The following is a 27,291-nucleotide window of genomic DNA, read 5'->3' as shown; positions in this document are numbered from 1 at the left end:
GCCCGCCCTACTTTCTTCTTTCCATAACTTCCTTGAACACCTTTCCTTCCTACTCCCTTTTTCTTTTTCCTTCCATCACTCCTTCCTCTTTCCCTCCATTCCTTCCCTTTGCAGTTTCTTCTATCTTTTTCAAACTTTTTTCCCTTTTACAAGTTATTTTGTTTTCCGCATCCTCCCAGCATTTGAAACACATTTGACCAGAGGCGCCAGGTCTGGATTTTACCTCTATATTTTATTATTTTTATTGATTCACCAAATACAGTGAAAATGGTGTGTCAAATGTACAATGGCTCATTCTTAGAATGTCATGATAAATTTTTTGCTTCGTTGTATTCATAAAATGACATCGTATTATTGAAAATATTCAGGTTTTCCATGCACATCAGACCATAGTAAGCGTTTTTTTAAAAATAAAAAAAAAATACAAAATTAAAAACACAGCTATTAACATCCCAAGAAAGAGGACTCAAATAACCAACACGTTATTTGGCGACATTCGTAAACAGTGCAATAGAATTCTTGGTCGTCTTCGGGTTACAGTCTCAAATTCCATCAACAAAGCGGAAATCACAGTTTCAGATTCCGGAAATACCACCAGGGCACGCGACATCTTCTGACAAATATACAGTCCTTTTTTTATTTGCTCTGTGTCGCGCGGTCGCTTCTTGGTGTTAAGATTCCACTGCTGCAGACTGCATCGCGTGCCCAATCGATACTTGCATCGACATTGTTGTGCGTCAACAAAAAAAACCCCGAAGAATGTCCAACAAGTTCTTCCCGCGCCTTCCTTCCCTCCCGCCCCAAAAATACTGATATATGTATATTTATATATATATGTTGAACAGAGACCAGCCACAGGTTTTAACAGCCTTGTGTTCCGAAAATCTCGCTCCGTTGACTGTCATGAAAAATAAATCTAGGGTCGACCCCCTTAGATGCAAATATGAGACATCAGACGAGCATATATCATTTATAACAAAGATTTGGGTATAAAAATACAAATATGAGGAGTTCTGTTAAAAAGGAGCGTGCCAAGGTGAGGATGACCATTTGGCACCAAGACCGGAAGCTCATGCAAAAAAGATGGAGCAAATAATGTCTTTTATTATCATTTTTTATTTTTTTGCGGATTTTGTAGGTTTTTTTTGGGTGACAGCAAAAGGAACCACTGTCTTGAAAGTCCGCCTTCGCCTTCCCATCATTGCTGCTGGCATTTCCGTCTTTAAAATGTTTTCTCTCCTTTTTTATTTTTTTATCTTTTTGCTTCCGATCTGCTGGTATGTTGCAAAGTGACGGCAGTGTGAGAGTTGAAAATGGCGGTGAAGTTTAGGGTTGGTAGGTCTTGTCCAATGACAAGCAGATGGAGCGTAGATAAACCTTCGATCACGGACAATTATGTATCTATATACATACATATATAGATAGAGCTATAAGTACATTCCACGACTATATACTAGTACTGGACTAGATTAATATAGATGAGACAATAAAGTGCAATGCTAAACAATACTGCCCCCGAGTGGGGGCGCTAATGGTTCTATCACTTTGGAGTGAAAAGTCTTCAGCTCACAGATGAACAGCACCTTTACATATGGGTTTCAGCCACCTGAGGTGGGGGTTGTGTGGCCTCTGGAGCCCTCCCCCCATCGAGGTGCAAGGTGCGGGGGGTGGGTGCCTACATTCTACCACCAAAAAAATCCTACATCTTGGGTTCAACGTGGAGCAAAACAAGAGGCCTCAGAAATGGGAGGGTGAGGGCACAACAGGGGTGGCAGCCTATGGATGGATTTAATTATTGTATTATTATGGGTGGCGCGAGGATGGAGCAATAGCAGAGCAGGGTGTGGTTCTAAAATGGGCATCTCCTCTGGAGGTGGTGTGTTCTGAAACAACAGTTGCCAAACAGCTGGGTAGGTTATGAAATGGACAGACTGTAAAGAGCTGGGCATGTTCTGAAGTGGGCAATTCGCAAACAGCTGAGTTTGCGTGGGAATGGAAAGTTTGTAAAGTGCGGAGTATGCTCTGATATGGGCAGTTTGCAAACAGCTAGGCATGTGGTGAAATGGGCAGTTTGTAAAGAGCTGGTTATGTTCTGAAATGGACAGTTTGTAAAACGCTGGCTATGTTCTGAAATGGATAGTTTGTAAAGTGCTGGGTATGTTCTGAAATGGACAGTTTCTAAAGTGCTGGGTATGTTCTGAAATGGACACTTCACAAAGATTTGAGTATACGTTGAAACGGACAGTTCCTAGAGAGGTGTGTGTGTGTTCTACAATAGACAGCTCCTATAGAGCTGGGTAAGGTCTGAAATGGACAGTTTGTAAAGTGCTGGGTATGTTCTGAAATGGACAGTTCATAAGGAGCTGAGTAGGAGTTGAATTGGACAGTTCTTAAGAGCTGTGTGTTCTGAGATGGACAGCTCCTGCAGAGCTGTGTATGTTCTGCAATGGACAACACCTATAGAGCTGGCCATGGTGCTGAACTGGAAGTACCTATTGAGAAAGACATGGTGCTGAGATAGACGGCTCCTAAAAAACGAGGTATTGCGTTGAAAAGGACAGCTCTTGTACATCTAATGAAGTGCTGAAATGGAAGTCCTTTGAAAGAAAAACGTGGGTTCATATGTGGAGGGCTTATACAAAAGGTGTCTACTGAATACCGGCTGCTATGGAGCTGGACAACATGCTGGGATGGGCAGATGACATGATGATAAAATGTACAGTTCACATAGGTGGTACTTTGTTAAAATGGACATCAATTTAAAAGCTCCTCCCCTTAAAGCTTCTATGACGTAACATTTGGGCCTTCCCAGAAAGACCATGCTGAAATCCTACATAACTCAGTGTTAAGTGATTGACAAGGTCCTGTAGACTGAGGGGTGTCTAAATATCAATTTGTACCTACTGAGATTCCCCAAAATAGACAGCCCATGTGGAGTGGCCCTAAAGAGTAAAGTGCCCCGTCAAGTGGAGATTGTCCGGAAGGTCCATCTTCTACAGACACAGGTGATGCAGCAGTACGCACATCATCTGGATGCCTGCCTCTAGGGAACGGGTAGACAAAACGTCAACACTTGTATAGTCAGTGCATCAAAGCTACCACCTGAACTATGGACAATGGGACATAGCTGTTTTTTCCAAGCAGAGAAACGATCCAGTGGGTTTAGTGCTGGAACGGAGCGCTACCTTGCTGCTCGTCCTGCACCCATAGAGCTACCCTAGGCCCAGTGCTGAAGACAGCAACTATCATCTCCTAAGGAGCAAGTGCTAAAATGAACTGCTCTCCAGCTGCTGATCCTGCAGAGGATACCTCCATGTGTGCTGGTGATGAAGTTTGCAGCTGCCATGCGGCTAGGTGTTGACAAGGACAGCTACCGAGACCCTTATGCGGAAGTGAACAGCTCCCATACGGCTGCTTCTGCACAGAATTGCTCCAATGGGTCTTGTGGTTAAGTGCATGACTATTTTATGGGTAGAAGCTTTCACAGGGATCGTGCGGAGAAGGACAGCTGCTAAGGAGCAGGTACTAAAGCGGATAGGTCCCCAGGAGACTCATGCAGCTGCAAAAGGACTGAAGTGTGGACTGACGGTACTGAAGTGGGCAGTCCACACGCAGCTGCTTCTAACCAGATACTTCGAGTGAAGATGTTGGTGATGTGGGCAGCTCAGGGTTGGTGCTGAAATAGACAGCACCCCAGAAGCAGGTACTAAAGTGACTAGGTCTCTTGCTGCTGGTCCTGCTCAGGAGAGTACCAAATTGTTCTAGTGCTGAAGGTGATTACTTCTATGCAGCTAGTTTGACTCGTGCTAACGTGGCAGCTGCTAAGGAGCACGTGCTAAAGAGTACAATGCCCATGCAGTTGGTCCGGAGGATGGCAGCTACCCAGAACCTGGTACTAAAGGTGATGCACCCCTGGGCCGGGTTCTAAAGGTGACAGCCCTCTTGAGCCTGATAGTAAAGGTGACAGCTGCCTTGCATCTGGTGCTAAAGGTGCCAGCTCCCCTGGGACTGGACCTAAAGGTGCCAGCTCACCTGAGCATGGTACTCCAAGTGACAACACCCCTGGGCCTGGTACTAATGGTGACAGCTCCTTTGTGCCTGGTACTAAAGGTAGGTAATTGCTTCTCTGGGCCTGGTACTAAAGGTGACCACTCCCCTTGGGTTGGTACTAAAGATGATATCTCCCCTAGACCTGGTGCGGAGATGACAGCTCCCCTGGGCATGGTGCTGAAGGTGACAGCTTCCCTGGATCTGGCGAGGAAAACTCTTCTGGGTCTGGTACTCAAGGTTACAGCCCCCTTACGCTGTGTACTAAAGGTGGCAGTCCTCTTGGGTGGTACTTAAGGTGACAGCTTCCCTTGGGCAGGTACTAAAGGTGAGAGACCCCTTGGACTGGTACTTAAGGTGTCAGCTCCACTGGGCATGGTACTTAAGGTGTCAGCTCCCCTAGACATGGCACTAAAGGTGTCAGATCCACTGGGCATGGTACTAAAGGTGAGAGACTCCATGGACTGGTACTAAAGGTTAGAGACCCCTTGGACTGGTACTAAAGGTGAGAGACCCCTGGGCCTGGCACTAAAGGTGTCAGCTCCACTGGGCATGGTACTAAAGGTGTCAGCTCCCCTGGGCCTGGCACTAAAGGTGTCGGCTCCCCTGGGCATGGTGCTAAAGGTGAGAGACCCATTGGACTGGTACTAAAGGTGAGAGACCCCTGGGCCTGGTACTAAAGGTATCAGCTCCACTGGGACTGGTACTAAAGGTGAGACCCCTTGCGCCGAGTGGTAAAATGGATGCTTCTTGGTGAAGGTGGGGGTGGGTCCAGCAGCTGGTGCTGAAATGAACAGCTCAAATGAAGCAGGTTGTGACGTAGAGCGCATCCCCGGGGCTGGTACTTAAGTGAAGCGCTCCCAGGGGTGGCTGCTGAAATTAATGTTTCCCCGCGCAGAGGGGGGGTGTGCACAGCCCCCACAAGGCCGGAGGTCGGTGCTGAAATGGACAGCTCGGCAAGGACGTGCATTGGCAGCGCGGAGGCGCACAGCCCACGCCTCTGCTGGCCCGGACGCCGGGCGCCATCAACGAAAACCGTCCATTGGCTTGCATTCTGCTCTCGGAGAGTCGCCAGCAGCCTCAACGTCTTCCCCGTCTCTCATCGCGGTGTCCACAATCCACAAACATGCACAGCCAAAAGTGCTTGAAAAATCAGAGAAAACAGTCTGCAGATCTCGCGTGTGCAGCCTCCAGCTCGCCGCCTTACACCCCTGACGAGGACTTGTCCGCCATCCCTTTCAGCACCTCGTCTATCCTGTCGTCTTCGATGACCACTGCGGGGGGAGGGGGGGGGGGGGGGAGAAAAAACAGAGCGGGGGTGAGAATGTGCAAAGATGCAACAGCGTGAAAGAGACCACCCAGGCGGAGCACCGGCGCCCCTCTGCCCCATGCACATCTGTCCGACAATCCATCCATAGGTATATCTGTCCATCCATCTGTACATTTATGTCCGTCCATCCATACAACGGTCGATCCTTTCAACCATCCGTTTGTCTGTCTGCCCGTCCGTCCAGCCAGCCAGCCAGCCAGCCAGCCAGCCAGCCAGCCAGCCGTCCATCCATCCATCCGTCCGTCCGTCCGTCCATCCATCCAGCCAGCCAGCCAGCCTAGTCAACAATCTTCCCATCCGACCAGCCATCCGTCTAAACCTTCATCTGTTTATCCATCCACCTACCCCTTTCAGTCATTCATTCATCCATCCATCTCTCCATCCATCTGTCATTCTTTCCATTCATCTACCCACCCATTCACTCACCCATGCATCCGTTTGGCCACACATCTGTCTGTCTGTCTTGCCAATCATCCATCGATCCATCCACAGACTGAGAAGCGCCCACACGCAAAAATGCACAAACGATGGACACAAAGGGGTGTGTACATATACAACTTTTGTACTAGGGGCGCTGCGTGTTGTGCATGGGAGAGAATTATTGACACATAGTATCATTTTTAAAAAGAATTCAAGAGCGCCAACCATTGTTTACGGCACAATGCAGAAGCCATCAATCGTGACAGGCAGCGGGCTGAGGTTTCTTGGCGCCTCTTGCGCACACATTGTGCTCGTTGTGGGCCCTGTTGTGATCTGTTTTACTAAATATTCTCCATTTCTGCTGCAGGTATGTCCCATCGGAGCCCGGACTGTGCATTGTGTGCGATATATTGTGTCCGTACTTCAACAGGATGCTATCACGATAGGCATTTATCGCGATAGATACATTTTGCAGGACATTATGCAAAACGTGGACAGCTCAATGGGCAGCTCTTACAATAGCTGCATATTGTGAAATTGAACAGGGTCGCTATCACAAAAGACCGATATTGGACAACAAATTTAGGAAATTGCCCCTGTGATAACACGATGACTCCGAGCACAATGCATGTTGTGCTATTCTGTATATTTTACCGTAAGTGGAGAAACCGTAATATCTACCCTTTTTAAAAACAACAGTTTACACAAAGACACCTGCTTATCTCTTCCAACAATCACAACCAGAGATTTGCTGTGGAATGTCAAGCTTCTTGTGGGCTGATTTTTACGCAAGAAATACAATTGTTCAGCCGTTTTTGATTGATTCTGTGAAACGCTTTATCCAGATTAATTACCTCACGATGCACCATTAACTTACCCTCAATTCAGTATGTAACACAATTACGCGAGTGTTAAAGCTGGGGTGTGACAGGGTTGTGACGACTGTACAAACGAATTATTTTTGAAGATGCTGTGGATAATAATTTTGATAGATTTTTTTATGTACCTTTTATTGTACTTTTATGGTCTAATTTATTTAGATCGAATACAGTTGGTATTGAATTGATCGGGCACTATAATATTGTAACAAACAAATATCACAATAGTTTTCCATCTTAATATTGTGATGCCACAACAAAGGGACAATGCTACAACAACAGATTGTTATCGCGATAGGCAGATACCACAACATGGAGATATCACACACAACGGATATCGCAATAAGTGGTTTTCACGAGTGCTTCTTATCACAATAGTTTCAAAGTTTGAGGACGCCTTCCACAGCCCCCCTGCAGCATTAGGGTCCCGCTCCCCGGCCGGTCTCTAGCCGGGTCACTGGCAGGTCTCGGCTGGTGTGTGCGTCTTTGACGGACTATAGCTCACCACCGATCCTCTGCACGGCTTCTAAGCGCCTTGTGCGGTATTATGCTACGATACACCCCTTTACCACGCTGACACCTGATTAATCGACTTGGTGACTTTATCAACAGCTTTACTCCATCCATAGAAAAGAACCGCTCCCACCCCCACACCCCGCGGGCCCCCCCGCTACCGATTCTGTGCACGACTGACATTGGTGACCATTCATGGTGCAAGTAATTTTTTGCACCTGCCCCCGTCTGTCTTTTTACTCGTGTGCTCGTGTGCGTTTTCGTCTGCAGTTTTTACTATGGGGTGTGTGGGTGGGTGTGTCTGTAAGTATACGCGTGTTTGGCATAGCTGTGTAATTGTACAGCGGACTCGCTGTGTGTATATATATATATATGCAAATCTTTATTTGTGTCTGTGTATGTATGTTGACGTGAGAGGGTGTCTGTGCACAGGTGCAGGCACTGCTGTGTGTCTATCACAGCATGACCGTGTGGCTATTTCAATGTGAGGGTGTGTCTCTACAAGCATGGGTGTGCGCCTTTGTGAGGGTGTGTCTGCACGCATGGGTGTGTCTCTACAAGCACAGATGTGTGCCTTTGTGAGGGTGTGTCTCTACAAGCACATCTGTGCGCCGTTATGAGGGTGTGTCTCTGCGTGCATGGGTATGTCTCTAAAAGCACGGATGTGCGCCTTTCTGAGGGTGTGTCTCAGCAAGCATGTCTGTGTGCCTTTATGAGGGTGTGTCTCTACAAGCACAGATGTTCGCCTTTGTGAGGGTGTGTCTCTGCAAGCATGTTTGTGTGTCCTTTGTGAGGGTGTATCTCTGCAAACATGGCCGTGCGTCTTTGTGAGGGTGTGTCTGTGCAAGCATGGGTGTGCGCCTTTGTGAGGGTGTGTCTCTACAAGCATGGGTGTGCGCCTGTGAGGGAGTGTCTCTGCAAACATGTCTGTGCATCTTTGTGAGGGTGTGTCTGTGCAAGCATGGGTGCGCGCCTGTGAGGGAGTGTGTTAGAAAAGGTAGACGGACCGGGAGGGCCGGCCGGGGTCAGGGGGAGAGGTCTCCGGGGAGAGCCGTCTCCAGTGATCGTACAGACAAGTAACTTCCCCCCCACAGACAGATATCACACACGGATAAGGTTCAGTGTTCTTTATAAGCACTCATTTAAGGTACGGTTGAATGGTACAAGGAGGTCTGGACTCAGGGGTCCCCTCGATTAGAGTCTCGCAAGGTAGGGAAGGGGGTAGCGGGACAGTCTATTTACCAATCAGGTAGTTCGGATGAGAGGATGATGAGCTCACAATCCTCGAGCTTGGTGGTTAGGTGGTACGGTCCGCGGCAGCGCCAGCAGGTCCCGGTGCGGATGGTCGTTACAACGGGCCGCGGCAGCGCCAGCAGGTCCCAGGAAGATGAAGGTTGCAGAAGGCCGCGGCAGCGCCAGCAGGTCCCGGTGAGGATGGTCGTTACAACGGGCCGCGGCAGCGCCAGCAGGTCCCAGGAAGATGAATGTTGCAGAAGGCCGCGGCAGCGCCAGCAGGTCCCGGTGAGGATGGTCGTTACAACGGGCCGCGGCAGCGCCAGCAGGTCCCAGGAGGATGAATGTTGCAGAAGGCCGCGGCAGCGCCAGCAGGCAGGACGATGGTTCACAAGAGCGGCTACGGCAGCGCCAGTAGACCGTCAAGGTTGAGTTCACTCGGTGTCTCTCGACTCCAGGATACAACTGCCTTCCTGCTCCGGAGCTGCCTCAGTTATAGGGCTGGTGCCCTTTGATGTCCGGACCCTCGCACTTGGAGGTCGGAGGGTCCGGGATGAAGGTGTCCAGACACCCAGCAGGGGGTGGAGCCAGTGCCTGGGGGAGCTGGGGGCGATCGGCACCTGGCGGGGGAGAGCCCTTGGTACTTCTTTCTCCCATTGACCTGCCAAGTGGTCCGCTCACCTCCTGGGTGGATGGTGGTGCCGGGATGTCGGGGCCGGCCAGGCCCGGGGTTAGGGTCGAGGTGAGGCCATGCGGCTGCGTGGTGCAGGGCCCAAGAGGGCGGCTTGACCCGGCCGGGGAAGCCGGTGGGGCTGGACCCCGTGATGAGTAGGGGTCCGAGGGCAGAGGGTCCGTCGGAAGACGGAGTACGGGTGCTTGTCGCGGGGGTATGCCAGGTGGGCCGGAGTTCGGGCCCTGTCGTGCGGGGAGGGAGCAAACCGTCTGTGAGGCCTGTCCAACATGCGTCCCCCCCAGCTGAAGGCGGGGAGAGTCACCCATCTCCTTGGGGACTCTCTTCGTCGAGGCGGAAAAAGCGGGACAGGCCATCCGCGTTGGCGTGGTCTTGGCCTGGTCGGTGCTCCACGGTGAAGTCCATTCCCTGCAGGGAAATGGACCAGCGCAAGAGTTTTGGGTTCTCCCCCCGCATCTGCATCAGCCATTGCAGGGGTCGATGGTCGGTTTGTACCCGGAAGTGGGTACCGAAGAGATAGGGTCGGAGCTTTTTGAGTGCCCACACTACTGCAAATGCCTCCCTCTCGATGGTGCTCCAACGCTGTTCTCGGGCCAGGAGACGTCGACTGATGAAGGCCACTGGCTGGTCATGACCTTCGGGGTTCAACTGAGAGAGGACGGCTCCGATGCCGTGGTTGGAGGCGTCGGTCTGCACCACAAATTCCCGACTGTAATCGGGGGCCTGGAGCACCGGGGCGGTGCACAGGGCGGCCTTCAGCTTCTCGAAGGCCGCTTGACAATCAGGAGTCCAGTTGACCCGCTTCGGTTGGTTCTTGGATGTGAGACCCGTGAGGGGCCCCACGATGCTGCCGTAGTCCTTCACGAACCGCCGGTAGTAGCCGGTGAGCCCCAAGAAGGCTCGGACCTCGGCCTGGGTGACGGGGGGCTGCCAGGACTGGATGGCCGCAATCTTAAGTTGTAGTGGGGCCACTAGCCCGCTTCCCACTTGGTGCCCAAGGTAGGTCACAGACCCTTGGCCAATTTGGCACTTGCCGGCCTTAATGGTGAGGCCGGCCCGCTGGAGGGCTTGTAGGACCTCTTGGAGGTGACGGAGGTGGTCGGACCAGTGGCGGCTGTATACAGCGATATCGTCCAGGTAGGCAGCGCTGAATTCTTCGAGCCCCGCCAAGACCTGGTTCACAAGGCGTTGGAACGTGGCGGGGGCATTCTTCATGCCAAAGGGCATGACCTTAAATTGATAGTGGCCATCGGGGGTGGAGAAGGCTGACCGTTCCTGAGCCCTGGGTGTGAGGCCGATCTGCCAGTAGCCCGCCGTTAGGTCGAAGATACTAAGGTAGCGGGCGGCCCCCAGCCGGTCGATCAGCTCGTCTGCTCGGGGGATGGGATGAGCGTCGGTCCGGGTGACAGCGTTCACGCCCCGGTAGTCGACGCAGAATCTTAGTTCAGGTGCGGTGCCGGGGGCAGCGGCCTTGGGAACTAATACAACCGGACTGGCCCAGGGACTGTCCGAGGGCTCGATGACCCCGATCGTGAGCATCTTGGCCACTTCCGCCTGTATGCAGGCCCGTACCCGATCTGGTACGCGGTAGGCCCGGTGCCGGACAGGGGGACTGTCCCCGGTGTCTACGTCGTGCAAACACCACGGGGTGACCCCGGGGGTGAGGGAGAACAGGGCAGCGAACTGCAGCAGGAGGTCCCGGCAGTCCTGGCGTTGCTCCGAGGGGAGGGCGTCAGAGAGCCGGACCCCGTCCACGGAGCCGTCCTTCCCCTGAGTCTTCAGGAGATCCGGGAGGGGCTCGGAGTCTTCTTCTGTACCACTGTCTGTAGCCATCAAGAGGCTTAGTTCGGAGCGCACAAAGTGTGGTTTGAGCCGGTTAGTGTGGAGGACCCGAAGGGGGTTCCGGGGGGACCTCATGTCGATGAGGTAAGTGACGGGGCTTTTACGCTCGACCACTTTGAAGGGCCCCGTCCACTTATCTTGCAGGGCACATGGTTCGGTGGGGGACATCACCCATACTTGCTGCCCAGGCTCGAATTCAACGGAGGAGGCATTGTGATCATACCACCTCTTCATGTCCTCCTGGCTGGCCTCGAGGTTCGCCTTGGCCATCTCCCTGAAGCGCCGGGTCTGGTTTCGTAAGGCCAGGATGTATTTGAAGACGTCTGGAGGGGTCGTTAAGGGGGCCATCTCCCAACCTTCCTTGACTAGGCTGAGGGGCCCTCGCACAGGGTGTCCGTACAGGAGTTCGAAGGGGCTAAAACCGAGGGACTTCTGGGGAACTTCCCGGTAGGCGAAGAGGAGGCACGGGAGCAGTACATCCCACTGGCGACGGAGAGGCTCTTCCAATCCCCCAATCATCCCCTTGAGGGTGCGGTTAAAACGCTCCACTAGTCCGTTCCCTTGGGGGTGATAGGGGGTCGTGAATCTGTAGGTGACCCCGCATTGTTGCCAGAGGGACTTCATGTATTTAGATATGAAATTCGTACCTCGGTCGCTGACGACTTCTCGGGGGAAGCCTACCCGGGAGAAGATCCCCATCAGGGCCCGGCCAACCACCGGAGCTGTCACTGTCCGTAGGGGTACCGCCTCGGGGTAGCGGGTGGCATGGTCCACTAGTACCAAGATGAACCTGTGTCCTTGTGCCGTGCGGGGGTCCAAAGGCCCCACAATGTCTATCCCCACCCTCTCGAACGGGGTGGCGACCACCGGGAAGGGTTGCAGAGGGGCCTTCAGCTTCCGACCACTCTTCCCGCTGGCTTGGCATGTGGGGCAAGATCGGCAGTGGTTCAGGACGTCATTCCTCATTTTCGGCCAGAAAAAGTGGGTCACCAGGCGACTGTACGTTTTGTCCTGGCCCAGGTGTCCAGCCAGGGGGACATCGTGGGCTAAGTTGAGCAGAAAGTCTCGGAAGCGGAGCGGTACCACCAGAACTCGACCGGCCCCCAGCTCGGCGATTCTTTGCTCGCTGTAGAGCAGGTCGTTATCCCAGTAGACCCAGTGGGTTCCGGTGGTGTCCCCGGCGTTTTGGGTACTGGCTTGTTGGCGGAGTCCCTCGAGGGAGGGACAGGTCTTTTGTTCCTGGCGGAACTGTTCTTGGGTGGGCCCCCCTTCTTGACGCCACTGAGCCAGATCCGGAAGGTCCTGGTGTTGCGCGTCTTCTTCGGTAGTCGGGTCCGGGAGGTCGGACTCGCCGTTGTCCTCTACGGGGGCAACCGGGGGCGGAGGTGCTGGCCATTCGGTTTCTTCGGATCGGGGGGCGGCACGGGCGGCCATGGATCGGGTGGTTATGCAGGCCCAGTCCGGGAGGCCCAGCATCCCCAGGTGCTCTCTTTTCTCGACGGTGGCCCACGGGGAACTCTCGAGGTCATTCCCCAGGAGGCAGTCCACGGGGGCATCGTCCCGGACCGTCACCTTCAGTAGGCCGGAGACCCCCCCCCATTCAAACGGGACGCAGGCCATCTTACACATACTCTCAGAGTTATCTGCCGAGCGGACGGGGCAGAGAATGTTCGGCAGGATCTGCTCGGGCTTCACCAGATGACAGCGGACGGCTGTTACGCTGGCGCCGGTGTCACGCAAGGCCTCGGCTCTCTGTCCATTAATGGTCACCCACTGACCGTATTTTCTGGTGTTGGCGGGTAGGGGAGCCCGCGGAACCATGTCTCTTCCCCCTAAGCATGCCAGGACCATGGCGGCCGGTTCCCACCCTTGCTGGGCCGGCTCGTACTCTTCGGGTCCCTCCGATGATTGCTCTTCCCCTAGGGCAGCGGCAGCTACCTGGCGGGGCTTGGGTGTTTGGTTTAGCGGGCAGTTCGGGTCGTTGGCGTAGTGGCCTAGTCGCTGGCACCGGTGGCACGTGACGTTGGCTCGGTACCCAGGCCGCAACGGGGGGTTGCCCCGGCCGGCCGGAGGCGGGGTGCTGGCCACGGGTGTTGCTGGTAAGGCGTCTCTCCCTCGCCCCGGGCCCCCTCCTCCTCCCCGAGGACGGTGCTGGCCTTGGTTGCTTCTGTTCTGGTCGTGTGGCCCTCTCCGGCCCACTCGGGTGCTTTCCCACCGGTCAGCTTCGGCGGCGAGCTGCCGGGGGTCAGTCAGCTTACTGTCGAGTAGGTGCTGCCTGAGCTCGACGAAACAGTTGTTTGACAGGTGCTCCCATACCATAAGGTTGAAGAGTTGTTCGTAGGTGGTGACCTGACTTCCCTTGATCCAACCCTCGAAGGCCCGGCTGAAATAGTTCACGTATTCCACCCAAGTTGTACCTGGGATCCGGGTGCAATCTCTGAACCTCTGGCGGTACATCTCGGGCGTGAGGCCGTAGCGGGTGAGGAGGGCAGCCTTCATGTGGTCGTAGGACGACATTTGGTGATCGGGGAGCTGCAGCAGGGCATCGCGACCCTCGTTGATAAATCTCCCCCAAAGTCCGGCTCCCCAATCACTCCGGTCGATCCGGTGGGAGGTCATGGCGATCTCATAGGCTTTAAACCACTGTTGTATGTCGTCTTCTCGGACATATTCGCGGACAACATCCTTGGGGATGTGAACTTTTTTCTCACTTGGCCCCGGGGTGTGTGGTCGCTCAGGCACCCCCAGTTCCTTATTCTGTTTGCGCAGTTCTATTTCCGCTAGTCGGCGCTCGTGCTCGAGCGTTATTTTTTTCTCTTCCAGCTCTCTCTGTCTCTGCTTTTCTTCTCGTTCCTCTCGAAGCCGCATATGCTCGAGGTTGAGTTTCTGTTCAGCTAACTTGAGTTCCCCATCCATCTTGAGTCGTGCCATCTCCAACTCGTGTAATCTGACTGTCTCTTTCTCGGATCTCCTCCTGTGGGAGGCCCGTTCCCCGCTCCTCGGGAGCCGTGGCGTTCTCCTCTGGTGTGACGCTGTTTTGGTCGGAGGGTCCTGTGACCCCAGTTTCTGTCCATGACTCAAGAGCGCGCTTTAGATCATCCTTGGTACTCAGGCCGGTGGTAGCAATGCCAAGTTCTATGCAAAATTGTCTCAGTTCGCGGTGGTTGTATTCTTCTAATTTCTCCATTTGGAATTTCTCGGTGGAGCTGCTATCTTTGGTCGACATCGTGCTTATGTCGTGGGGTGAGCTACTCTCTGTACGATTACGCGTTGATTCGGATCGCGCCGCTGGCCACCAATGTTAGAAAAGGTAGACGGACCGGGAGGGCCGGCCGGGGTCAGGGGGAGAGGTCTCCGGGGAGAGCCGTCTCCAGTGATCGTACAGACAAGTAACTTCCCCCCCACAGACAGATATCACACACGGATAAGGTTCAGTGTTCTTTATAAGCACTCATTTAAGGTACGGTTGAATGGTACAAGGAGGTCTGGACTCAGGGGTCCCCTCGATTAGAGTCTCGCAAGGTAGGGAAGGGGGTAGCGGGACAGTCTATTTACCAATCAGGTAGTTCGGATGAGAGGATGATGAGCTCACAATCCTCGAGCTTGGTGGTTAGGTGGTACGGTCCGCGGCAGCGCCAGCAGGTCCCGGTGCGGATGGTCGTTACAACGGGCCGCGGCAGCGCCAGCAGGTCCCAGGAAGATGAAGGTTGCAGAAGGCCGCGGCAGCGCCAGCAGGTCCCGGTGAGGATGGTCGTTACAACGGGCCGCGGCAGCGCCAGCAGGTCCCAGGAAGATGAATGTTGCAGAAGGCCGCGGCAGCGCCAGCAGGTCCCGGTGAGGATGGTCGTTACAACGGGCCGCGGCAGCGCCAGCAGGTCCCAGGAGGATGAATGTTGCAGAAGGCCGCGGCAGCGCCAGCAGGCAGGACGATGGTTCACAAGAGCGGCTACGGCAGCGCCAGTAGACCGTCAAGGTTGAGTTCACTCGGTGTCTCTCGACTCCAGGATACAACTGCCTTCCTGCTCCGGAGCTGCCTCAGTTATAGGGCTGGTGCCCTTTGATGTCCGGACCCTCGCACTTGGAGGTCGGAGGGTCCGGGATGAAGGTGTCCAGACACCCAGCAGGGGGTGGAGCCAGTGCCTGGGGGAGCTGGGGGCGATCGGCACCTGGCGGGGGAGAGCCCTTGGTACTTCTTTCTCCCATTGACCTGCCAAGTGGTCCGCTCACCTCCTGGGTGGATGGTGGTGCCGGGATGTCGGGGCCGGCCAGGCCCGGGGTTAGGGTCGAGGTGAGGCCATGCGGCTGCGTGGTGCAGGGCCCAAGAGGGCGGCTTGACCCGGCCGGGGAAGCCGGTGGGGCTGGACCCCGTGATGAGTAGGGGTCCGAGGGCAGAGGGTCCGTCGGAAGACGGAGTACGGGTGCTTGTCGCGGGGGTATGCCAGGTGGGCCGGAGTTCGGGCCCTGTCGTGCGGGGAGGGAGCAAACCGTCTGTGAGGCCTGTCCAACAGAGTGTCTCTGCAAACATGTCTGTGCATCTTTGTGAAGGTGTGTTTGTGCAAGCATGGGTGTGCGCCTTTGTGAGGGTGTCTCAAAAGTATGTCTGTGCGCCTTTATTAGGGTGTGTCTCTGCTCGCATGGGTGTGTGCCTTTGTGAGGGTGTGTCTCTACAAGCACGGATGTGCGCCTTAGTGAGGGTGTGTCTCTACAAGCACATCTGTGCGCCGTTATGAGGGTGTGTCTCTGCGTGCATGGGTATGTCTCTACAAGCACGGATGTGCGCTTTTGGGAGGGAGTGTCTCTGCAAGCACGGATGTGCGCCTTTGTGAGGGTGTGTCTCAGCAAGCATGTCGGTGTGCCTTTATGAGGGTGTGTCTCTACAAGCACAGATGTTCGCCTTTGTGAGGGTGTGTCTCTGCAAGCATGTTTGTGTGTCCTTGGTGAGGGTGTATCTCTGCAAACATGGCAGTGCGTCTTTGTGAGGGTGTGTCTGTCCAAGCATGGGTGTGCGCCTTTGTGAGAGTGTGTCTCTACAAGCATGGGTGTGTGCCTGTGAGGGTGTGTCTCTGCAAACATGTCTGTGCATCTTTGTGAGGGTGTGTCTGTGCAAGCATGGGTGTGCACCTTTTCGAGGGTGTCTCAAAAAGTATGTCTGTGCGCCTTTATTAGGGTGTGTCTCTGCACGCATGGGTGTGTGCCTTTGTGAGGGTGTGTCTCTACAAGCACGGATGTGCGCCTTTGTGAGGGAGTGTCTCTGCAAGCACGGATGTGCGATTTGTGAAGATGTGTCTCTACAAGCCTGGGTGTGTGCGCCTTTGTTAGGGTGTGTCAAACATGTTTGCGTCTTTGTGAGGGTGTGTCTCTACAAGCATGTTTTTGCGCCTTTGTGAGGGTGTGTGTCTGCAAACATGTCTGTGTGTCTTTGTGAGGGTGTGTCTGTGCAAGCATGGGGGTGCGCCTTTGTGAGGGTGTGTCTGTGCAAGCATGTGTGCGCGCCTTTGTGAGGGTGTGTCTGTGCAAGCATGTGTGTGCCTTTGTGAGGGTTTGTCTGTGCAAGCATGTGTGTGCCTTTGTGAGGGTGTGTCTGTGCAAGCATGGGTGTGCGTCTTTGTGAGGGTGTGTCTGTGCAAACACGTCTGTGTGCCTTTGTGAGGGTGTGTCTCTGCAAGCATAGGTGTGCGCCTTTGTGAGGGTGTGTCTCTACAAGTATGGATGTGTCTTTGTGAGGCTTTTTCTGTGCAAGCATGGGTGTGCGCCTTTGCGAGGGTGTGTCTCTGCAAGCATGGGTGTGCCTTTGTGAGGGTGTGTCTGTGTAAGCACGGGTGCGCCTTTGTGAGGGTGTGTCTCTACAAGCACAGGTGTGCGCCTTTGTGAGGGTGCGTCTCTGCAAGCACGGGTTTGCGCCTTTGTGAGGGTGTGTCTCTGCAAGCACGTCTGTGCGCCTTTGTGAGGGTGTGTCTCTGCAAGCACATCTGTGCGCCTTTGTGAGGGTGTCTCTCTGCAAGCACGTCTGTGCGCCTTTGTGAGGGTGTCTCTCTGCAAGCATGGGTGTGCGCCTTTGTGAGGGTGTGTATCTACAAGCACAGGTGTGCACCTTTGTGAGGGTGCGTCTCTGCAAGCATGGGTGTGTGCCTTTGTGAGGGTGTGTATCTACAAGCACAGGTGTGCGCCTTTGTGAGGGTGTGTCTCTGCAAGCACAGATGTGTGCCTTTGTGAGGCTGTCTGTCTGCAAGCATGGGTGTGCCTTTGTGTGGGTGTGTCTCAGGTGTGTGCGTCTTTGTGAGGATGTATCTCTGCAAGCATGTCTGTGTGCCTTTGTGAGGGTGTGTCTCTACAAGCATGGGTGTGCGCCTTTGTGAGGGTGAGTCTCAGGTGTGTGCGTCTTTGTGAGGGTGTGTCATTGCAAGCATGGGTGTGTGCCTTGGAGAGGGTGTGTCATTGCAAGCACGGGTGTGCGCCTTTGTGAGGGTGTGTCTCTGCAAGCATGGGTGTGCGCCTTTGTGAGGGTGAGTCTCAGGTGTGTGCGTCCTTGTGAGGGTGTGTCATTGCAAGCATGGGTGTGCGCCTTTGTGAGGGTGTGTCTCTGCAAGGATGGGTGTGCGCCTTTGTGAGGGTGTGTCTCTGCAAGCATGGGTGTGCGCCTTTGTGAGGGTGAGTCTCAGGTGTGTGCGTCCTTGTGAGGGTGCGTCATTGCAAGCATGGGTGTGCGCCTTTGTGAGGGTGTGTCTCTGCAAGCATGGGTGTGCACCTTTGTGAGGGTGAGTCTGTGCAAGCATGGGTGTGCGCCTTTGTGAGGGTGTGTCTCTGCAAGCATGGGTGTGCGCATTTGTGAGGGTGTGTCTGTGTAAGCACGGGTGCACCCTTGTGAGGGTGTGTCTCTGCAAGCATCTGTGTGCGCCTTTGTGAGGGTGTGTCTGTGTAAGCATGGGTGTGCCTTTGTGAGGGTGTGTCTCTGCAAGCATGTGTGTGCGCCTTTGTGAGGGTGTGTCTGTGTAAGCATGTGTGTGCGCCTTTGTGAGGGTGTGTCTCATGTGTGTGACTTAGTGAGGGTGTGTCTGTGTAAGCATGTGTGTGCGCCTTTGTGAGGGTGTGTCTGTGTAAGCATGGGTGTGCCTTTGTGAAGGTGTGTCTCTGCACGCATGGGTTTGCCTTTGTGAGGGTGTGTGTAAACATGGGTGTGCCTTTGTGAGGGTGTGTCTGTGTAAACATGGGTGTGCCTTTGTCAGGGTGTGTCTGTGTAAACATGGGTGTGCCTTTGTCAGGGTGTGTCTGTGTAAATATGGGTGTGCCTTTGTCAGGGTGTGTCTGTGTAAACATGGGTTTGCCTTTGTGAGGGTGTGTCTCCGCAAGCATGGGTGTGCCTTTGTGAGGGTGTGTCTGTGTAAGCATGGGTGGGCCTTTGTGAGGGTGTGTCTGTGTAAGTAGGGGTGTGCCTTTGTGAGGGTGTGTCTGTGTAAGCAGGGGTGTGCCTTTGTGAGGGTGTGTCTGTGTAAACATGGGTGTGCCTTTGCGAGGGTGTGTGTGTAAACATGGGTGTGCCTTTGTGAGGGTGTGTCTCTGCACGCATGGGTTTGCCTTTGTGAGGGTGTGTCTCCGCAAGCATGGGTGTGCCTTTGTGAGGGTGTGTCTGTGTAAGCATGTGTGTGCGCCTTTGTGAGGGTGTGTCTGTGTAAGCATGTGTGTGCGCCTTTGTGAGGGTGTGTCTCATGTGTGTGACTTAGTGAGGGTGTGTCTGTGTAAGCATGTGTGCGCCTTTGTGAGGGTGTGTCTGTGTAAGCATGGGTGTGCCTTTGTGAAGGCGTGTCTCTGCACGCATGGGTTTGCCTTTGTGAGGGTGTGTGTAAACATGGGTGTGCCTTTGCGAGGGTGTGTGTGTAAACATGGGTGTGCCTTTGTCAGGGTGTGTCTGTGTAAACATGGGTGTGCCTTTGTCAGGGTGTGTCTGTGTAAACATGGGTTTGCCTTTGTGAGGGTGTGTCTCCGCAAGCATGGGTGTGCCTTTGTGAGGGTGTGTCTGTGTAAGCATGGATGGGCCTTTGTGAGGGTGTGTCTGTGTAAGCATGGGTGGGCCTTTGTGAGGGTGTGTCTGTGTAAGCATGGGTGTGTGCCTTTGTGAGGGTGTGTCTGTGTAAACATGGGTGGCCTTTGTAAGGGTGTGACTGTGTAAACCTGGGTGTGCCTTTGTGAGGGTGTGTCTCCGCAAGCATGGGTGTGCCTTTGTGAGGGTGGGTCTGTGTAAGCATGGGTGTGCCTTTGTGAGGGTGTGTCTGTGTAATCATGGGTGTGCCTTTGTGAGGGTGTGTCTCTGCACACATGGGTTTGCCTTTGTGAGGGTGTATCTCCGCAAGCATGGGTGTGCCTTTGTGAGGGTGTGTCGGTGTAAGCACGTTTGTGCGCCTTTGTGAGGGTGTGTCTGTGTAAGCATGGGTGTGCCTTTGTGAGTGTGTGACTGTGTAAACATGGGTGTGCCTTTGTGAGGGTGTGTCTCCGCAAGCATGGGTGTGCCTTTGTGAGGGTGGGTCTGTGAAGCATGGGTGTGCCTTTGTGAGGGTGGGTCTGTGAAGCATGGGTGTGCCTTTGTGAGGGTGGGTCTGTGTAATCATGGGTGTGCCTTTGGGAGGGTGTGTCTCTGCACGCATGGGTTATGCCTTTGTGAGGGTGTGTCTCCGCAAGCATGGGTGTGCCTTTGTGAGGGTGTGTCTGTGTAAGCATGTGTGTGCGCCTTTGTGAGGGTGTGTCTGTGTAAGCATGTGTGTGCGCCTTTGTGAGGGTGTGTCTGTGTAAGCATGGGTGTGCCTTTGTGAAGGCGTGTCTCTGCACGCATGGGTTTGCCTTTGTGAGGGGGTGTGTGTGGGTGGGTGTGTGTGTGTGTAAACATGGGTGTGCCATTGTGAGGGTGTGTCTGTGTAAACATGGGTGTGCCTTTGTAAGGGTGTGACTGTGTAAACATGGGTGTGCCTTTGTAGGGTGTGTCTCCCCAAGCATGGGTGTGCCTTTGTGAGGGTGGGTCTGTGTAAGCATGGGTGTGCCTTTGTGAGGGTGTGTCTGTGTAAACATGGGTGTGCCTTTGTGAGGGTGTGTCTCCGCAAGCATTTGTTTTTCCTTTTGTGAGGGTGGGTATGTGTAAGCATGTGTGTGCCTTTGTGAGGGTGTGTCTGTGTAAACATGGGTGTGCTTTGTGAGGTTGTCTGTGTAAGCATGGGTGTGACTTTGTGAAGGTGTGTCTATGTAAACATGGGTGTGCCTTTGTGAGGGTGTGTCTGTGTAAGCATGGGTGTGCCTTTGTGAGGGTGTGTCTGTGTAAGCATGGGTGTGCCTTTGTAAGGGTGTGTCTGTGTAAACATGGGTTTGCCTTTGTGAGGGTGTGTCTGTGTAAGCATGGGTGTGCCTTTGTAAGGGTGTGTCTGTGTAAACATGGGTTTGCCTTTGTGAGGGTGTGTCTCCGCAAGCATGGGTGTGCCTTTGTGAGGGTGTGTCTGTGTAAGCATGTGTGTGCGCCTTTGTGAGGGTGTGTCTGTGTAAGCATGTGTGTGCGCCTTTGTGAGGGTGTGTCTGTGTAAGCATGTGTGTGCGCCTTTGTGAGGGCGTGTCTGTGTAAGCATGGGTGTGCCTTTGTGAAGGCGTGTGTCTGTGTAAACATGGGTGTGCCTTTGTAAGGGTGTGTCTGTGTAAACATGGGTTTGCCTTTGTGAGGGTGTGTCTGTGTAAACATGGGTGTGCTTTGTGAGGGTGTCTGTGTAAGCATGGGTGTGACTTTGTGAAGGTGTGTCTGTGTAAACATGGGTGTGCCTTTGTGAGGGTGTGTCTGTGTAAGCATGGGTGTGCCTTTGTGAGGGTGTGTCTGTGTAAGCATGGGTGTGCGCCTTTGTGAGGGTGTGTCTGTGTAAGCATGGGTGTGCGCCTTTGTGAGGGTGTGTCTGTGTAAGCATGGGTGTGCGCCTTTGTGAGGGTGTGTCTGTGTAAGCATGGGTGTGCCTTTGTGAAGGCGTGTCTCTGCACGCATGGGTTTGCCTTTGAGAGGGTGTGTGTGTAAACATGGGTGTGCCTTTGTAAGGGTGTGACTGTGTAAACATGGGTGTGCCTTTGTGAGGGTGTGTCTGTGTAAACATGGGTGTGCCTTTGTAAGGGTGTGACTGTGTAAACATGGGTGTGCCTTTGTGAGGGTGTGTCTGTGTAAGCATGGGTGTGCCTTTGTGAGGGTGTGTCTGTGTAAACATGGGTGTGCCTTTGTGAGGGTGTGTCTGTGTAAGCATGGGTGTGCCTTTGTGAGGGTGTGTCTGTGTAAACATGGGTTTGCCTTTGAGAGGGTGTGTCTCCGCAAGCATGGGTGTGCCTTTGTGAGGGTGTGTCTGTGTAAGCATGTGTGTGCGCCTTTGTGAGGGTGTGTCTGTGTAAGCATGTGTGTGCGCCTTTGTGAGTGTGTGTCTCTGCACGCATGGGTTTGCCTTTGTGAGGGTGTGTGTGTGTGTAAACATGGGTGTGCCTTTGTGAGGGTGTGTCTGTGTAAACATGGGTGTGCCTTTGTAAGGGTGTGACTGTGTAAACATGGGTGTGCCTTTGTGAGGGTGTGTCTGTGTAAGCATGGGTGTGCCTTTGTGAGGGTGTGTCTGTGTAAACATGGGTGTGCCTTTGTGAGGGTGTGTCTGTGTAAGCATGGGTGTGCCTTTGTGAGGGTGTGTCTGTGTAAACATGGGTTTGCCTTTGTGAGGGTGTGTCTCCGCAAGCATGGGTGTGCCTTTGTGAGGGTGTGTCTGTGTAAGCATGTGTGTGCGCCTTTGTGAGGGTGTGTCTGTGTAAGCATGTGTGTGCGCCTTTGTGAGGGTGTGTCTCTGCACGCATGGGTTTGCCTTTGTGAGGGTGTGTGTGTGTGTAAACATGGGTGTGCCTTTGTGAGGGTGTGCCTGTGTAAACATGGGTGTGCCTTTGTGAGGGTGTGTCTGTGTATGTGCGCATACACGTATACATTTGTCTATGCATTTTTTAATGTGTGTTAGTCCATGTGTGTATTGCTATCAGCCGAGTGCCAGGACCCAAGAAAGCGCTAGAACGACTTCCACTGGAGCAGATGGAACCGGTTTAACGTCTCATAATAAACCAGTTCAAACACGCACGGGAAAACGAGGAAGAGGCTCTCTGTTTCTATGTACGTATTCACCCAACTATCGAAATATCCGGGGGGCGTGTCCATAAATACACGTCATCACCTGTCGGTGATCACGTTTCTATTCTCCCACCACACGTTTCACGTTGATGACGCAGGGACGTTATTAGAGACAGCGGTCCCTATCAAGAAACATATGCGATCATAATGTATGTCTATTCATCAATCTTCCTTGATCACAGGAGGCCTCCGTCCAGTCACTCGTCCATCCATCGCCCCAACTAATCGAACTCCCTCACCCAGGTAATCACCGGGGCATCCATCCATCCACCCAGCTCTCCGTCCTTCCAGAACTCTCTATGCCACTAAGGTTTTTTAGCAGCTCTCTTCCATGTTTTAATACTCAATGCGCTACACCGCCACCACCGAGTGCCCGCACCAATACACAAACAAACTAGATAGCATGTACCTTAGTCACACTACATAAATCACAAGCGCCTGGATAACCTATGGGTGATAAGTGCGCTATAAACATCAATATCACATAATATAGAAGATGAGACGGGTCTATACGAAACGCGCGCTCGAGGCCGCCTGACACTGCACGAGAGATGAGGGGCCCCCGGAGAGGGGGCCCATGGATTCCTGTGCTGCGAGACCGGTCTATGCTCCCGTAATCGGCGCTGCTGCATCGCCCACACCCTGCAGGGGTCCACGATTTATGTCCCTATAGGAGATTCCAGCATCTTCCAGCCTCGGACGGCTGCTAGGATGCAGGGACTTCAGCATCTTCTGACCCAGGACGGCTGCTAGGATGCAGGGACTTCAGCATCTTCCAGCCTCGGACGGCTGCTAGGATGCAGGGACTTCAGCATCTTCCAGCCTCGGACGGCTGCTAGGATGCAGGGACTTCAGCATCTTCCAGCCTCGGACGGCTGCTAGGATGCAGGGACTTCAGCATCTTCCAGCCTCGGACGGCTGCTAGGATGCAGGGACTTCAGCATCTTCCAGCCTCGGACGGCTGCTAGGATGCAGAGACTTCAGCATCTTCCAGCCTCGGACGGCTGCTAGGATGCAGGGACTTCAGCAACGTCCAGCCTCGGACGGCTGCTAGGATGCAGGGACTTCAGCAACGTCCAGCCTAGGACGGCTGCTAGGATGCAGGGACTTCAGCAACGTCCAGCCTAGGACGGCTGCTAGGATGCAGGGACTTCAGCAACGTCCAGCCTAGGACGGCTGCTAGGATGCAGGGACTTCAGCAACGTCCAGCCTAGGACGGCTGCTAGGATGCAGGGACTTCAGCAACGTCCAGCCTAGGACGGCTGCTAGGATGCAGGGACTTCAGCAACGTCCAGCCTAGGACGGCTGCTAGGATGCAGGGACTTCAGCAACGTCCAGCCTAGGACGGCTGCTAGGATGCAGGGACTTCAGCAACGTCCAGCCTAGGACGGCTGCTAGGATGCAGGGACTTCAGCAACGTCCAGCCTAGGACGGCTGCTAGGATGCAGGGACTTCAGCAACGTCCAGCCTAGGACGGCTGCTAGGATGCAGGGACTTCAGCAACGTCCAGCCTAGGACGGCTGCTAGGATGCAGGGACTTCCGCAACGTCCAGCCTAGGACGGCTGCTAGGATGCAGGGACTTCAGCAACGTCCAGCCTAGGACGGCTGCTAGGATGCAGGGACTTCAGCAACGTCCAGCCTAGGACGGCTGCTAGGATGCAGGAACTTCAGCAACGTCCAGCCTAGGACGGCTGCTAGGATGCAGGAACTTCAGCAACGTCCAGCCCAGGACGGCTGCTAGGATGCAGGGACTTCAGCAATGTCCAGCCTAGGACGGATGCTAGGATACAGGGACTTCAGCAATGTCCAGCCTAGGACGGATGCTAGGATACAGGGACTTCAGCAATGTCCAGCCTAGGACGGATGCTAGGATACAGGGACTTCAGCATCTTTCAGCCTCAAACGGCTGCCAGGATGCAGGGACATCAGCATCTTCCAGCTCCGTACGGCTACTAGGATGCAGGGACATCAGCATCTTCAAACCCAGGACGGCTGCTAGGATGCAGAGACACCAGCATCTTCTAGCCCAGGACGGCTGCTATGATGCAGGGACTTCAGCATCTTCTAGCCTCGGACGGCTGCTAGGATGCAGGGACATCAGCATCTTCCAGCCTCGTACAGCTGCTAGGATGCAGGGATGTCAGCATCTTCTAACCCAGGACGGCTGCTAGGATACAGAGGCACCAGCATCTTCTAGCCCAGGACGGCTGCTATGATGCAGGGACTTCAGCATCCTTCAGTCTAGGACAGCTGCTAGGACGCAGGGACTTCAGCATCTTCCAGCCTGGGACGGCTGCTAGGATGCACTGACTTCAGCATCTTCTAACCCAGGACAGCTGCTAGGATACAGGCACGTCAGCATCTTCTAGCCCGGGAGGGCTGCTAGGATACAGGAGCACAAGCATCTTCCAGCCTCGGATGGCTGCATGGACGTCAGAATCTTCCAGCCAAGGACGGCTGCTAAGATGCAGGGACTTCAACATCTTCCAGTCTAGGGTGGCTGCTAAGATGCAGGGACTTCAACATCTTCCAGTCTAGGGTGGCTGCTAAGATGCAGGGACTTCAACATCTTCCAGTCTAGGGTGGCTGCTAAGATGCAGGGACTTCAACATCTTCCAGTCTAGGGTGGCTGCTAAGATGCAGGGACTTCAACATCTTCCAGTCTAGGGTGGCTGCTAAGATGCAGGGACTTCAACATCTTCCAGTCTAGGGTGGCTGCTAAGATGCAGGGACTTCAACATTTTCTAGCCTTGGACGGCTGCTAGAATGCAGGGATGTCAGCATCATCCAGCCTAGGACGGCTGCTAGGATGCAAGGACGTCAGCGTCTTCTAACCCAGGAGGGCTACTAGGATGCAGAGACACCAGCATCTTCCAATCCAGGACAGCTGCTAGGATACAGGGACGTTATCAGAGACAGCGGTCCCTATCAAGGAAAATATGCAATCATAACCACAAACTACAATTAGAGTTGTGTATGTTATTATCCAAATGGAAGAGATTGTATTCATTTACACATTCAATAAACACGAAACAGCATATAGTATCATGCAGGGAGCAGGAAGTGACGGGGTTACGGAAAGCAACAGATTTCCTGACCTCAGGCTTTTAACTGCAGAGTGACTTTTTAGTGATATATAATTGACAGTAGTCACAATGAGGCAAACATCTTAAGCTCCACATTAATCATGAGTAAAAGTTTGGAGTCAAGATGTGGTTGTCGACGACGTTTCGATCCTCAACGGCGGTTATGGGATCATTATCAGGACAGGAGAATCAGAATGCCCGAGGGGTTGCTGTTGGTCCAGGTGGAGGACCGCGGGGTAGAGCGTGTGTAAGGGAACGGTGTCCAGCCCATAGCAGCACGGGAACTCAGTCCTGGTGGGGCAGACGAATTACCAAACTAGGACAGGGGGAGAACAATGTCTCGTCCGTAGCATTCTTTATGCGTTGCTCAGAATGGAGCCAAGGTAAGGGGAAATCCTGGAATAAAGAGAACAGTGAGACGCTGGTGCTAGGATGCAGGGACTTCAGCATCTTCCAGTCTAGGATGGAAGGACATAAGCATCGTTCAGCAAAGGATGGCTGCTAGGATGCAGGGACACCAGAATCCTCTAGCCCAGGACGGCTGCTAGGATGGAAGGACATAAGCATCGTTCAGCAGAGAATGGCTGCTAGGATGCAGGGACACCAGTATTACACCAGTATCCTCTAGCCCAGGACAGCTGCTAGGATGCAGGGACACCAGAATCCTCTAGCTCAGGACGGCTGCTAAGATGCGGTACGCCAGCATCTTCTAGCTCAGGACGGCTGCTAGAATGGAAGGACATAAGCATCGTTCTCGTTCAGCAGAGGATGGCTGCTAGGATGCAGGGACACCAGTATTACACCAGCATCATCTAGCACAGGACGGCTGCTAGGATGCAGGGACACCAGTATCCTCTAGCCCAGGACGGCTGCTAGGATGCAGGGACACCAGTATCCTCTAGCCCAGGACGGCTGCTAGGATGCGGTACACCAGCGTCTTCTAGCCCAGGACGGCTGCTAGGTATGCAGGCACACCGGCATCTTTTTAGCCCATGACGGCTGCTACGATGCCTGACACCAGCATCTTCTAGCCCAGGACGGCTGCTAGGATGCAGGGACACCAGTATCTTATAGCCCAGGACGGCTGCTAGGTATGCAGGCACACCGGCATCTTTCTAGCCCAGGACGGCTCCTAGGATGCCTGACACCAGCATCTTCTTCCCGCGGGCGGCTGCTAGGATGCAGGGACACCAGTATCCTCTAGCCCAGGACGGCTGCTGGGATGCAGGGACACCAGTATCCTCTAGCCCAGGACGACTGCTAGGTATGCAGGCACACCCGCATCTTTCTAGCCCAGGACGGCTCCTAGGATGCCTGACACCAGCATCTTCTTCCCGCGGGCGGCTGCTACGATGCTGCTCGTGGACGCGCACCGCCAGCTGGCAGATGCTGCACGGACAGCTGCTCTCAGCCATCCCCTCCGAGACGCCGCTCATCGCGGACCTGTCAAAGCAGCAATGCCTTCGGGGTGATCCCTACTCTCTTACGGATGCTTTCACTTTTTGCTTAAAGTGTAAAACCCAAACACCCCGGGTCTGGAGATTTTGTGTTGGACTTAAAATAAAATGACACGATTGTACAATGCATGAGCTTTAGGAGGTCCGATGCTGCAAGGAGAGCACCTGCTCACATGCACCAGCCCTAGCGCTTCACGCCCCGCTTCGAGGCGCCCTTACCTCTCTTGGCCCTCCCGATCTGGCCCAGCTTGGGGGGCCGCTTCTGCTGGTTGCCCCCGAAGAAGGAGCTGGTGTCCTGCAGGCGGCAGCTGAAGGAGAGCTGCCCGTCGCTGTCGGAGCCGTAGCGCGCCATCTTCTCCTCGGAGTAAGGCAGGATCTCGGACATGGCGCCGGGAAGACGGTGGGGTCAAGGCTCGGGGAGGAAGGCGTCCGGTCCTCCTGCGGAGATGGCGCAGTGCGCGCTCGGCGGGCTCCTGCGGTCCGGGCTGGGGGGTGGGGTGCCTGTGCGTCCTCCTCCGAGGCTCCGCGCTGGGGGTGCAGAGAGCGATGGAGCCGCGAACCGTCCCTGGCAGCCTTTGGAGCAGTCTGGGAGACTCCTGCATCATAAAAGAAACCCCAGGCGGAAGGATGAAGTC

At 54.1% G+C, this 27,291-nt stretch overlaps 1 protein-coding gene across 1 annotated transcript; it reads right to left on the bottom strand.

Annotated features, from left to right (window-relative positions):
* Positions 1 to 213: 213 nt before the first annotated feature.
* On the bottom strand, positions 214 to 27,291 carry CAMK2N2 (calcium/calmodulin dependent protein kinase II inhibitor 2). Its single transcript, XM_085635588.1, has 2 exons — positions 26,876 to 27,291; positions 214 to 5,321 (listed from the first exon to the last, which is right to left on the bottom strand). Exons 1-2 carry the CDS (start codon positions 27,039 to 27,041, stop codon positions 5,251 to 5,253), a joined length of 237 nt encoding a protein of 78 aa, XP_085491714.1. The 5' UTR covers positions 27,042 to 27,291; the 3' UTR covers positions 214 to 5,250.

This window comes from Triturus cristatus, chromosome 11, assembly GCF_964204655.1.
Source record: "Triturus cristatus chromosome 11, aTriCri1.1, whole genome shotgun sequence".
Taxonomy (NCBI): Eukaryota; Metazoa; Chordata; class Amphibia; order Caudata; family Salamandridae; genus Triturus; species Triturus cristatus.
The sequence above is the reverse complement of the archived record's forward strand: the minus strand, read 5'-3'. Positions and strand labels throughout refer to the sequence as shown.

What these genes read in the sequence shown, in the direction of transcription:
- CAMK2N2 (XM_085635588.1), bottom strand. Translation starts at nt 27,041, where the DNA reads ATGTCCGAGATCCTGCCTTACTCCGAGGAGAAGATGGCGCGCTACGGC. An exon ending in GATCGGGAGGGCCAAGAGAG is followed by an intron (nt 5,322 to 26,875) that starts GTAAGGGCGCCT and finishes CTCCCCCCGCAG; the next exon opens with TGGTCATCGAAGACGACAGG.